The following is a 13,636-nucleotide window of genomic DNA, read 5'->3' as shown; positions in this document are numbered from 1 at the left end:
CGATTATTCACACGTTTGTATTTCAACCATAATGTAAGCTACTACATTTTATTTAAAGATAATATTCATATAACTGAAACATGTCCGCATTGAAAAAATATGTTTATGTGTATTATATAAGTTGGATGTGTTTTGCTAATAAAATATAAAAATTGTTCTCTGTAATACTTTTTAAAAATATTCCATAAAAAATTACCATGGATTTTAGGACATAATACCGGTTGCCAACGACTTGCCCTTGCGTCTCCCAGTGACGTCTTTATTCTGCGACGGCTCTGACTGAACGGGCTAATGTGGTTCATTTAAAATTAGCCGCCAAATCCCTTAATTTTTCCTTTTCTTTTGTTGTTTTTCTTCACCGTTACATTAGAAAGTAAAGGTGAGTAATTACGCTTTATCTGGGTTTTGTTTACTTTATGCATTAAGACAATCTAGACGTTTTACTTCGTCACTACTGCAAAGTAAACTGCTAGCATGGCTAACCAGCAGCACCACTAACTAGTACAAAACTGGTCCAAACGTTCACAATATTATAATAAGCAAAGAATCAGTTGACCTAATAATATTGTTTTGTGTATTTTTAACCTTGGTGGGTTAAAAGTGAACTTGTATAGAGCTTGTTCAAATGGTTAGTGCTTATTTTGCCATTTTATTTTACTGTAGAAACTTTTGTATTAACAGAAACTATTGCATTTAATATGAAATGTACTTAAAAGTTGTTTTGCCAGTAAGATGTAAACAAGTGTAATATATTCTTTTGTGAAACTACATCCTCTTGTTGATAGTATTACAGTTACCAGACGTCCCTGTTGACCTGGGACAGTCCCAGTTTTGAGCCCTGTGTCCCCTGTCCCAGCAGATTCATCCAGAACCACTGACTTATACAAGAAATGTCTCAGGTGTCACTATTTTTGACCAATTTGTTACATGTCAACATTAAAGCAGGGGTTATATGGTTATATATTGTCATTTCTTTAGCTAAAATACAGTAAACCTGTTTGAAAATGAAAATAAGGCAAAAAAAAAAAAAAAAAAAAAGCACCATAACATAAGTCTCTTAGATTATGTTACTCGCTCTTTTCACTATTTGATTTATACCAATCGTCCCAACCCGAGTTTGTCCCAGTTTTTTATTCACAAATCTTATCTGGCAACCCTACATAATATATTGGTCACAACAACTATGAGAGACAACCAGGTTTTCAGGGGACAGCGGTACAGAATAAATGAAAATCAGCATTAGACGCATAGGTACATTGGTAGAGGTGGGACGAGACACGAGATTTCGTTGACAAGAATGAGACAAGACGAGATTTTGGCATAAGTTCAAATGAATAAAGTGCAGTCCAGTATACAATTTTGGCTTCATTTTTTATTTTTATTAAATATTTTTGCTCACATTGTAGTACTGATTTAGGAAACTACAGTTCCAGTAAAATGAAGCTCATTGAGGCTAGCAGTTATACCGTCGCATTTGGAGCCATGTTCCATATGTGGAATTCCCATCAAGAGTATCATAGTGACCAAAGAGCCAATCTGGAGTGAGGCTGTTGGTTTAACAGGGAGCAGACACTTGGCAACACTGTCAATCTGACTTGTAGCCAATGCTAGCGGGAGCAACCTCGAGGAAAGAAGGCGCCTGATTTGTCTGTTATTAATGTTCAAATCTTGGTTTACGGACAAAATGACTAAATAAAAACACAAAGTTCATGTAGGGCAGGTTAATACGAACATGTAGGACCAAAATGATGAGGCTCAGTGCAGCAGTTACAGAGAGAGGTGACAATTTTTCAATATAAAGTGAATTGGAGCGAGAGTCGACGTAGCCGGAAGCGCGCCCATGATCACTTCCTATTTGGAACCCGTGTAGGCTAACAGGTTAGCTATGTCCATTTATTCCTACTGTCTATGGTTGAGGTACTGCCAGATATCAGACTGATACAAACATAATGAAATAATTTACCATTTCTGTGGAAGGGACAATATTTACGTCACATTATTTTAGAAATGGTGAGGATTTAAAACTGCTGAGACTCAAAAAAGCTTAAAAAAAAACACTGGTCTTGTGTCTATTCTTACTGACGTACTTGGCTGTTTCAGCAGAATGATTGACACAGAGAAAGGGGCTGCCTCCGGAGACGCCGCTGGATCCAGTGGAAAGAGCAAAGACAAGGAAAAGAAAAAAAGGTCCCGTGTCAAGCAACTTTTGACTGATGTGAAGAAGCAAGTGGACTTCTGGTTTGGAGACGTCAACCTCCACAAAGATCGCTTCCTGAGAAAACTCGTAGATGAATCTGGAGACGGATGTAAGGCAAAAGTTAAATTAATGTTATTTTTGAAACATCTGTAGAACTAATATAAGAGGCAATATGTATGTTTTTGTTCTGTTGGAGGTTTCATTCAGAACATTCCTGTCTCTATGGAGGTGTTTTGCCCAGAATGTTCCAAAAAAGGGCAAACTGTGCTTTCTGCTTTTAGCTGTGTGTGTTTGAACGTGTGTGTGTGTCTTTGTGTGTGGAAATATGTGGTAATGTGTGGTAGTTTTAATGCAGGTATATTTTTTTCTGTTTCAACCCATTGTCACTTGTTTGTATTTTGTGAAATATTAGTGGGCTGTTCTTTTCCAGGGGCTGCAAATGTAAATGAAAAAGGCTAACTCTGGTGCAGTACATCAAATGGCAACATATATGTTCTAATTGTACCTGGTCCCTTTTTAAATACATAATAATGATAATCATAATAATAATACATATGTAGACAAGCAGGTGACTCCACCAAACCAAGTACGTAATTGGTGATTTAAAAATATCTTAAATGACTACAGGAAAGATGAGCTGTGACACATTCCAGGCAGAGCAATAATGTTTTATTAGACGAGCCCTGCACCAGCAAACTCGCATAGTAAACCTTTGTATAGATGTTTGGGGGTGTAATGTCTTTTTTCTGTCCTGTGGTGTGACCCGTCTTTGTAGCAAAATCCCCCTAAAAATAATCTCTACAATAATTATAAGGCAGCCATGTCACAAGCATTACATTTTTTTGTGTGACTTTTAATTTGAGACATTTTAACCTGCCCTGTGCTGGGTGTGACCTCTTTTGCCCCCTGCTGAAAACTCACTACAAATCTGCAAAGTCCCAAATTCTAATAAATCACTGAATATGTCTGTAGTGCTAGTTTAATAATTATATAACTGTCCCATCATAAGAATGTCCTTTTAACAGTTAGAATGATATTTTTCTCAGCCGTCAGACAACAGAACATCAAACTGCCGCATGTTCAAAATTATTCAGAAAAGTCGAATTTTACAAAAATAAGAATATGCTCATTGTTAATTTTGACTTGTAGCTTAAACCCTTAACCCCGGAGCGCCCCCTGGTGCGTACATGTCAGCTGGGCTCCTTCTGGTTTTTGTGTAACTGTCTTTTTAAGTATGATTTTTCATGTCACACGGCAAGACGCCCTTTGGATTAAACATTAAACTGTTTATATCTTTTTTAGATTTTAAGTCGAGATAAAGGTGTAGTTTGATTAAATACAGGGTGTCCATAAAGTCTTTTACAATCTAAACATTTACTACAAAGGTAATTGATAAGGCATATTAATCAGACTTGTTTCATTGTCCTCAGTGGTTTCCAAAATGTGAGCGCATCAAAAATGGGGCTGGATTTCTTGCCATGTTCACTGTATCAGAGCCTCATCAGTGTTTCAGTCACATCTGCCGTATCTTTTGCTTTAGTTCAGTAATGTCCTGTATCTTTGTTCGATTCACAAGATCTTTAACACAGCCTCATAGAAACAAAATCTAGACTTGTGAGATGTGTTGAATGTGGCGGCCACTTCCAGTCCAACGGTCTGGAAATGTTTGATTGAGGAACTCAGAAACTACAGACCCCAATGTGATTAAAAACTTGTATAACCACTGAGTACAACAGAACAAATATAATTAATATATCCTATCACTTGCCTTTGTAATTAAATTTAAAAATTGCAAATAGACTTTATGAACACCCTGTATATGCTTCCCTTTATGCCAACACCTTTATGACTCTTTCTAGAATGTTTGAAAGAAAAATATTACAGTCACAGGATTTTTTTTTGTTAAAATCCAAAGACATGAACCAACAGTGCACAAATACGTGTTATATAAATTACACATAGAAGTTGAGTTGAATTTTTGAGGAAGAAAAAGATCAATTATAAAGTCATTTAAAGTGATAATGCCCGAAATGAGGAACACGTCAAGTACACGCAGTCCTGTCACTATAACACATTTTGAAGCTCGAAGTAAATATAGACGATACTACGGAAACTAAATCTGCTTTTGGGTTTGTGCGTCAGTGACACAAACGAAACTGCAATAATTATTCTATTGTGAAAAGTCACAAAATGCAATAAATACACAAACTGCAGAAGGAAACACTTTAGTGCTTAGTTTGCGTTTGTAATGAGTCATAGTTATTAATTCAATCTTTTACAGCTTATATTTTATATCGTCAAAAAGATAACCAAAAGTTTCCCAGTGGTGCAAAGTAAAAGTACACACGATAAATATTGACCCCAAAATATATTGTTCCATGATTCATTTACTGAACGAGAAGTCGAAATAGTGATTACCGTGACAGGAATAAGTACCTATGGATTTATTTATTTATATTGTCTCTAATAATTAAATTAAAAATTAAAAAATACAAACATGTGTGTGTATGTGTGTATGTATATGGGTAGGTAGGTAATAAAACAGAAAAAGAAAACAAAAAAATAAGAGGAAAAGGGCAGAACATTTAAAAAAAAATAAAAAATTTTAGCTTCCAATTTTCTTTTTTTTAATTATTATTATTATTATTATTATTTTATGTATTAATTATTTTTTTTAAATACATATATCCTCCCTTGTATTTCTGATAACAGTTGGTCCCGTATGGCATAACTACAAAATGTTTTCTTTCGTCGCAGATGTCGACTTATCAGTTCTGGCGAGTTTTAATCGAATGAAAAACCTGACCTCTGACACTAAGCTGATCGCCCGAGCTTTGAAGAACTCGTCTGTGGTTGAGGTACAGCACAACAGCTTTTACAGAATGCAATGTTTTACACTATAACTAACTTTATTCTCGTGGTAGGTTAATCTGGAAGGAACTAAAGTGAGACGTTTGCATCCAATCGGAGATCCACCTAATGATGAAGACAGTCGTACGGTTTATGTAGTAAGTCTGATTTTGATGTGTTGTGTTTTATATATTTACAATCGTAGCAAAAGACAAATATAAAATCATCTGTTTAAAAAAAAAAATGGACAAAACGTTGTAGGAGTGAAGTCCTTTGTGGTAGAAATGTCAGTATTGTGTGTTGTTTTTCATTGTCGAAGATGCACCACAAGAAGTGTTAAGAGCCAATTTCTACTAATAAAAACCTTAAAAATATATAAAATCAAAAGAGAAGTTGCCTTGAATCAAAAAGTCCAATTTATTGAATCAATCAGGCGCACAATCGTCAAAGAGCTGTTGTCCCTGATAGTATTGTCTCGCCCTCAGCTAAAACATGAACATACAAACGGTGTATTTATACCATCAAAACAATCGTACCAGTTTAGTGTAATCGAAGTGGCTCGAGGCGCTGGACACACTGTTTCTCAGGCACGAGATACACCCGTGCGTCATAACAGATAGTATCACCAAGGTTAGGTCAAAGAGATCCATAAGAAAAGTAAAGATTTAGAATAAAGAATGGCATAACACCACACTAGTCTTTGTCAAATCCTTTAGTCTCACAGGAGGCTATAGGTAACTCTGTGTTTTCTACATATTTTCACATGACTTCTGTTTTATTTCACATGTTTTTTCTTTGATCATCCTGTATTCAGATGCTAATGTGTTGCTAAAGGTGTGACCTCTCTGAGCAAAGAAAGCCAAATGTCCATTGTAGTAGACCCAAATGTAAATTGTAGTAGAGGAAGCGCTTGGTCCTCAGACAGTATTTAAGTGTTGTGACTCCATTGCTCTGGTCCCACTGCAGCAGGAAATCTGTCTGTCTGTAGTGGGACCGATTGTTTATCGGCACAAACATAATAAACCAACCTACACCGTCTTCTTGTTTATGTGACTATGATGTTTGGTGTTTATCTGTGTATATGTCAAACGAGCTCTGTGTATGTGGAAAAGAAGTCGAAGTGTCTAAGTCGGAGTCTCTAAGTCGGAGTCTCTAAGTCGGAGTCTCTAAGTCGGAGTCTCTAAGTCGGAGTCTCTAAGTCGGAGTCTCTAAGTCGGAGTCTCTAAGTCGGAGTCTCTAAGTCGGAGTCTCTAAGTCGGAGTCTCTAAGTCGGAGTCTCTAAGTCGTAGTCTCTAAGTCGTAGTCTCTAAGTCGTAGTCTCTAAGTCGTAGTCTCTAAGTCGTAGTCTCTAAGTCGTAGTCTCTAAGTCGTAGTCTCTAAGTCGTAGTCTCTAAGTCGTAGTCTCTAAGTCGTAGTCTCTAAGTCGTAGTCTCTAAGTCGGAGTCTCTAAGTCGGAGTCTCTAAGTCGGAGTCTCTAAGTCGGAGTCTCTAAGTCGGAGTCTCTAAGTCGGAGTCTCTAAGTCGGAGTCTCTAAGTCGGAGTCTCTAAGTCGGAGTCTCTAAGTCGGAGTCTCTAAGTCGGAGTCTCTAAGTCGGAGTCTTCTTGTATGTTTTGGTGTCATTTTACAGATGATTTCCATGACACTTTCAAACCCAGTAGGACTCAAGTACACTGCACTCTCAGGCTAGAGAAATAGACGTAGCCAACGAAAACAATGTGTTTTTAGTTTCAGTGTAGTTTGCACCTCCTTTCTGACAGATATAAATCAGTATCCTGCATTAATCTGACCAGAACTGAAGTACCATCATGGACGAACAGCAAAAACGTCTTCACTCTTATAACGTTTTGTCCAGTTGACACATTTTCTATTTGTCTTTTGCTATGGATCAGACCTAGACAACTGGAGGATCACGCAGATATTTATTTTTTGCTTTTCATGTTTAATTACAGGAACTTTTACCTAGAGATGTATCGCACAACTGGATAGAACGTGTGTTTTCCAAGTGCGGTAACGTGGTTTATGTGAGTATACCCAGATACAAGAGCACAGGCGACTCCAAGGGTTTCGCGTTTGTCGAGTTTGAGAAAGTGGAACAAGCACAAAAGGCCATTGAGGTAAAATGATGAACGAAAACACACCAAAACAAAAAAAATAAATCAATAATAATGATCATAATCTTTCCAAATTAGATGCTGAATAATCCTCCTGAAGATGCCCCAAGGAAGCCAGGCATTTTCCCCAAAACACTGTGTGGAAAAACGCTGCATTTGCCCGTTGAAAATCCCACGGCAACTGAAAATCCGACGACGACAGGTACAGCAACAAACGATTTTCTAATTTAATGAGGGTTGTTTCCGGTAAAATCGACAAAAAAGTGACCCCCAAAGACTTTGCATTTAAGAGATTTCGAAGAACAAATTAAGTTCAGGCTTCAATATTTTTTCAATATTTTCCGTAGGGTCCATTATGTTACATTTTCTGATCTATGTTATAGTTGTAGAGTTGTTTCCTCGTCACAAACAGACCTGGAGTTGTGTTTTGTTTCATTTACACACGTTTAACACACAAACTCTGCATGTTTAGGCTGAGAAAACACTTTGTTTTTGAGGAAGTAACAGCATTTTAACATGACTTAAAGCTCACAAGAGTCAATTCTGCGTAATAAAAGACCTTTAAAAACAACTTAAACATGCAAAAGAGGTGATATATTGTCAACGTGATCATATTTATCACTTGTTTTAGTCACTAATATTCTCGTACTATAATAACAGGTGAAGAAGAGGAGAAGAAAAGGCGTAAGAAGAAGAAGAAAAAGTCCAGCGCTTCGTCGACTTCTTTGACTGAAACCAAAGAGCAGCCCATGGAAGCAGAGGCCGTGGAGCAGAAGAGGAAGTCTGATCCAGAGGGAACGGGAGCTCAGAAAACCGCCGGAAAAGAGAAGAAGAGACGCAGATCACAAACTGTGGACACATCTGAGGGGGAGATGCCATCCAAAATGAGGAAGACGAATGAAAGTGGAAGTGCAGAGTGCTCAAAGGGAGGTAAGAAGTCTTTGCTAACATGCCACGACAGTATACAGTTTGACTAAATGGGTAAAATGAGATAAGAAGAGCAAACATTTACATCCAACAAAAACGTATAAAAGAGTAGAATTTTGGGGAAAAAAAGAAAGCACAAAGTAGTAATGAAAGATGGTTGTGTTCGTCTTCTGATTCAAAGGTTGGCGGTTCAAGTCCCACGCTCAACCTAAAAAAAAAACTAAAAAAAAACATCATTGGTTGAGCAGTCGGATCTACTGACCCACAGGTTGGCGGTGTGAGTGGCTCCTTTAAAGAGCCACATGCGGCTCTTTAAAACCTCCAGTCCGGCTCTTTGCACATTGTTTGAGAAAAAATGAGGGTATATTTATTAAGTTTGTATTTGACAGTGGTTGTAGTATTCATTCTATTGAAATTATTTGTATTTATTTATATTTTTTTACTATTTGTCTGAGCAAATCCCTGCATAAAATCAGACAGAATAATGATATTTTTGTAGGAGTCATTATTACACAAAAAACGCACCAGAATGCAGGAAATTACAACCCCCAGACCTTTTAAAAACACCAGAGTTCATAAAAATAAAATGTTACATATTCTTTATAAAGCGTTAATTGCTGCAAACAGTTGATTTACTTCTTTTAAATTAATCTGTCAATTACTTTGTCTTGTTACTTGTAAAAAAACATGGCTCTTTCTGACTTTCATGTGGTTTGAAATGGGCCAATGTGGCTCTTTTGCTGTTGTTTTGCCTGTAGAAATTCCACAACAGTCCATAGAGGGCGCTCTATCAATATGACTACACTACGCTCTTATCCAAACAAGGTCATGGATGAGTTTGTACTGAATTCAGATGAGATAATTTGGGTAAAATTACCAAAATCAGTCCTACATATTGGTCCAAAAACATGAGTAGAGCTTATATGCCATCTGTTTCTCTGGATCCTAAACGATCGGTATCAACATCGGCCATGAAACAAACCCATATCCGTTTATCTCTAATAAAAAACGTGACCACTGACCAAAGAAGGAACTACAATATCAAGTGTTCACTAGTTCAAATCAAATGAAAGGATGTTAAAAGATCATTTTAGGTTTCATTATTTCCCAGTTCTGCATTTCCTTATAGATTCTTCAGCCAAAAATGAGAAGAAAGAAAGAGTCAAGGACGAGAAGGAGAACATGGACGACTCCGCAGCCAAAGCAAAGAGGAAAAGAAAAAAAATGCACAAAGAGAAGTTAAAGATCGGGGAGGAAGTCATCCCTCTGCGGGTTTTACCAAAGTGTGTTCACACGTTACTTAAGCGAGTGGTGAATTCCCTTTTATTATTATTATTTTTATGTTTTCAGGAAGGCGTGGCTCGAGCTGAAGACCGAGTATTTGATATTACAAAAACGCAGCATGGCAGCGCTGAAGAAATGCATCACTGAGATCGACCACAAGGAGCAGAAGAGCCAAAAAGACGTAGAAAATGAACAAAAGGGAGAAAGTGGTGAGTGATTCTTGTGCTGGTAGATGATGAACGTTACACTGACTTTTTGTTTTGCTCAGTCATGATGGAAGAAGGGAACGAGAAGACAAGACAAGCGCCGCAGTTTGTCAGCGGAGTTATTCTGAAGATCACAGATAACAAGCCCCTACCAGGAAGAAAGTCTATCAAGGTACTACTGAGAAACACCATAGACTGTTTACATGAATGGACATAGCTAACCTGCTAGCCGCCGCGATCCAGTTCACTTTACATTGAGAAATTATCGCTCTGCTGCTGCTCAGACTCGTCATTTTAGTCTGAAATTGTTCGTATTAACCCGCTCTACATGATCCTGGTGTTTTTATTTCGTTATTGTGTCTCTAAATCAAGATATGAACATTAATAACAGACAAATCAGGCGCCTTCTTTCCCTGAGGTCACTCCCCCTAGCCTTAGCAACAGGTTTGATTGACAGCGTTGCTAAGTGTCCGCTCACGGCTAAACCAGCGGTGCAGGCGGGATTGGCTCTTCGGTTGCTATGATACTCGCGGTTGGTACTCGGCTCCAAATTAGCCGCTATAACTGCTAGCCTCGATGAGCTAGCTGGAGCCGAATTAAACTAAAAATACTTACGAGCCGAATTAAACTAAAGCTCATATAAGAATAAATAATAAATAAGTTTAAAATGAATGATGGGGATATTTTCAATTATTTTATTGTGCTATTTTGGAGTAGTTAGTATTAAATTAAAATATAAACAACTTTTCAAACTGCGGGATAAGGGTGCAGGTGAACATTTTCGGATCCCTCATACCTCGAATGCACGACAGGGTAACTCAAACATTCATAAATCTATAAAAATAAACCTTAGAGTAAATTCATGATTAGGGAACACGAACATTATGTGTAAAGATCTGACGTTTCGTGTTTATTTCAGAGTTTACCTTTTGTTTTTCTTGTATCCGTTTATGTTGTTAGCGTTACGTCATGTTCTAATGGTGTTACCTGATCACAAACAGACCTGGAGTTGTGTTTTATTTCATCCACACATGTTTTATTAATCCTGCATTATTAGTCTGTGCATCCCCGAAGCTCAAAATACTCAGTTCCACCTCGTGATGTCATGAAGCGATCGTTTTCAAGTGAACGTCTACAATTGACCTTTTGTTTAGTACAGATTGGCAATTCCAGCGCTGAAACGATCCAGATGATTCCTAGTGAAGTCGTGTGGAGTTTCCTGCACTACCACATGACATCACAAGGTGGAACAGAGTGTTTTCCGTTTGAGAGAAGAGCTCAGCCTAAATGTGCAGTGTTTGTGTGTTTAAACGTAATTTTTAAATGTCTCTTCCAGGAGATTCTGTCTAAAATCTCGCCGGTGGCTTACGTGGACTTCACAGACGCAGATGCGGAGTGTCACATCCGCTTCCACACACCTGAACAGGCCAAAGCCGTGAGCGACGCCAAGGCCGAGCTTCACAAAGAGCACAGCTGGAAAATGGAGATCCTCTCAGGTCGACTTGAACTCATCATTTACCCACTGTGTTGTGTCTGTCACCGCGGCAACCAAAGCGTGTTTTTACTGCGCTGAAATGTGTGGTGTACTGCCTTTTCTTGTAGGCGACCACGAGCAGAGATACTGGCAGAAGATCCTGGTCGATCGGCAAGTGAAACTGAACCGGCCGAGGGAGAAGAGGCGAGGGACGGAGAAGGTGAACGGTTTAACTTAGACCATTTATTTTATATTAATACTGTCAAAAGAGCTGAAGCAAAAAATAATTTAATTCAGTTTCCAAAGTTTCAGTTCCTGTTTTGAAGAAGAAAGAGAAAATCTGAGAAAATGTTTTAACAAAATGCGTCTGTTATGAATAAAAACGTTCTGAACTGTGAACGTACCATTTCAATTATGTAGAAATTTCATTGTAAAATCATTAAAAGGCCCAAATTCTACTGTTTTCTGATTTATGTTGTAATGTTTCCTCGTCACAAACAGACCTGGAGCTGTGTTTTGTTTTATTCACACATGTTTAGCACACAAACCCTGAGTTCTTCTCTCAGACTGAAACCTTGTGATGTCATCATGTGGTGATACAGGAAGTGCTCCACTGTGTTTTTATATTCCACACACCTTCATTTCTAAAATCATTTGGATCATTTCAGCTCTGGAATTGTCAGTCTCTTCTGAACAAACGGTAAAGGGAAGATGTTAACTTGAAAACTACCACTTCATGACATCACAAGGTGGAACAGAGCGTTTTGAGCTTTGGAGATGTAGAGACGAAATATAGTGTTACTCAAACATGTGTGAATGAAACACAACACAACTCTTGACTCTTGTGAGCTTTAAGCCGTACTAGAATGTTGTTACCTCTTCAACAACAGACCTGGAGTTGTGTTTTATTATTAGTCTGTTCCATCTCCAAAGCTCAAAACGCTCTGTTCCACCTTGTGATGTCATGAATTGGTAGTTTTCAAGTTAACAGCTACATTTTTTACCTTTTGTTCAGTAGAGATTGACAATTCCAGGGCTGAAAAGATCCAAATTATTCTAGTGAAGGTGTGTGGAGTTTAAAAACACAGTGGAGCACTTCCTGTATCACCACATGATGACATCACAAGGTGGAACAATGTTTTCAGGCCTAAATCTGCAGGGTTTGTGTGTTAAACATGTGTGAATGAAACAAAACACAACTCCAGGTCTGTTTGTGATGAGGAAACAACATTATAACATAGATCAGAAAACAGGGTAATACGTAAATGTGATATTCCCTTAATTTTCATTATTTATATTTTCAGCTGTATCTAACTTTTATTTTATTCTTTTTGTCTCCAGCTCATTTCTAAAGCAGAGAAAATCATCATGGCCCGAGCGAAGGAATCCAACAAACACATTCGTTTTGACGACTGAGTGAAGTTTAACACAGGTCCTTTTTGTCTATAATTTGAAACATTATCGTTGTCGTATGAACTAGAACGTGTCCGATTAATTTTGCACTGGAGACAAAATGGCTGCTTTTTATTTTAGTATTATAACATTTTTAAGTGTCATTTTTCATTTATTAGGGACATTGTACAGTTTGTAAATAGAGCTTTTAAGGTTCTCCAGTGAAATGTGGAAAAAGCTGTTAATTTTCCGTTGTTTTTTTTTAATAAACAGCATTTTCTGATCCACTTTTACCTCATTTTTAGATTTATATTATGATATTTAAATGGCCCATATTACGCTATTTTAAGATCTGTGTCATAATGTTGTTTCCTCATCATAAACAGACCTGGAGTTGTGTTTTGTTTCATTCCAACATGTTTAACACACAATTTTTAGGTGCTCTCAAACAGAAAACGCTCTGTTCCACCTTGTGATGTCATCATGTGGTAATACAGGAAGTGCTCCACTGTGTTTTTAAACTCCACACACCTTCACTCGAATCATCTGGATCATTTCAACCCTGGAACTGCCAAACTCTATTAAACAAAATGTGAAAAGTAGCTGTGAACTTGAAAACTACCACTTCATGACATCACAAGGTGGAACAGGGCATTTTGAGCTTTGATTCTTAATAAAGTGTTACTCAAACATGTGTGAATGGAGCAAAACGCAACACCACGTCTGTTTTTGAGGAGGTAACAACATTATAACGTGACTTAAACCTCACAAGAGTCAGTTTTGCATAACAGGAAGGATTCATCGAGCTTTAAAAAACAAAAAAAAAATGTTTAAAAAAAGCTGTCGTCACTACACTTCTCTCTGCTTCACATATTTATTGCTTGAACCAGCTGGTTTGTCTCTGCGGGAGGCCTCTGAACCATCTGGGCTTGGTCTTTGTCCATTTCGCTCCCCGTCCAAGTCGCTCTCCGGTATTCAAACCCCATCGTCCCGTTGTCGGCGCTGTTGTCTTTCCGGTTGCCATGACAGCAGTTACCATCGCGCATCAAAAAGGAGATCTGATCCAAACTTCCCCCCCCGACTTTCCTTCCGTCGTTTAGTCTGGGGACGGTGCGAGGCTGGAGATCCCACGGTTTAAAGGCGTCCCTCATCGTCGTCGTCCCGTTTGCGACAGGCGAGTCGGTGGCGTGGCTG

The 13,636-nt window shown here is 38.0% G+C and overlaps 1 protein-coding gene across 2 annotated transcripts; it reads left to right on the top strand.

Annotated features, from left to right (window-relative positions):
* The first annotated feature begins 240 nt into the window (after positions 1-240).
* On the top strand, positions 241-12,727 carry larp7 (La ribonucleoprotein 7, transcriptional regulator). Of its 2 annotated transcripts, none has more exons than XM_055229077.1 (13): positions 241-379; positions 2,104-2,306; positions 4,955-5,055; positions 5,122-5,205; positions 6,998-7,162; positions 7,238-7,361; positions 7,820-8,089; positions 9,216-9,369; positions 9,437-9,579; positions 9,639-9,748; positions 10,913-11,072; positions 11,179-11,270; positions 12,392-12,727. In XM_055229077.1, the coding sequence occupies exons 2-13, from the start codon at positions 2,105-2,107 to the stop codon at positions 12,464-12,466; spliced, it is 1,680 nt and encodes a 559-aa protein (XP_055085052.1). In that variant the 5' UTR covers positions 241-379; position 2,104; the 3' UTR covers positions 12,467-12,727. The 2 variants fall into 2 exon arrangements, with proteins under 2 accessions (XP_055085052.1, XP_033839089.1); XM_033983198.2 differs by having other exon boundaries at positions 2,101-2,306; positions 12,392-12,724.
* The last annotated feature ends 909 nt before the right edge of the window (positions 12,728-13,636 follow it).

The sequence above is a fragment of the Periophthalmus magnuspinnatus genome, chromosome 18 (assembly GCF_009829125.3).
Source record: "Periophthalmus magnuspinnatus isolate fPerMag1 chromosome 18, fPerMag1.2.pri, whole genome shotgun sequence".
In the NCBI taxonomy this organism is placed as follows: domain Eukaryota; kingdom Metazoa; phylum Chordata; class Actinopteri; order Gobiiformes; family Gobiidae; genus Periophthalmus; species Periophthalmus magnuspinnatus.
This window is presented reverse-complemented; position numbering and strand designations above follow the sequence as displayed.

What these genes read in the sequence shown, in the direction of transcription:
- larp7 (XM_055229077.1), top strand. Translation starts at nt 2,105, where the DNA reads ATGATTGACACAGAGAAAGGGGCTGCCTCCGGAGACGCCGCTGGATCC. An exon ending in ACAGTCGTACGGTTTATGTA is followed by an intron (nt 5,206 to 6,997) that starts GTAAGTCTGATT and finishes GTTTAATTACAG; the next exon opens with GAACTTTTACCTAGAGATGT. An exon ending in TGCAGAGTGCTCAAAGGGAG is followed by an intron (nt 8,090 to 9,215) that starts GTAAGAAGTCTT and finishes ATTTCCTTATAG; the next exon opens with ATTCTTCAGCCAAAAATGAG.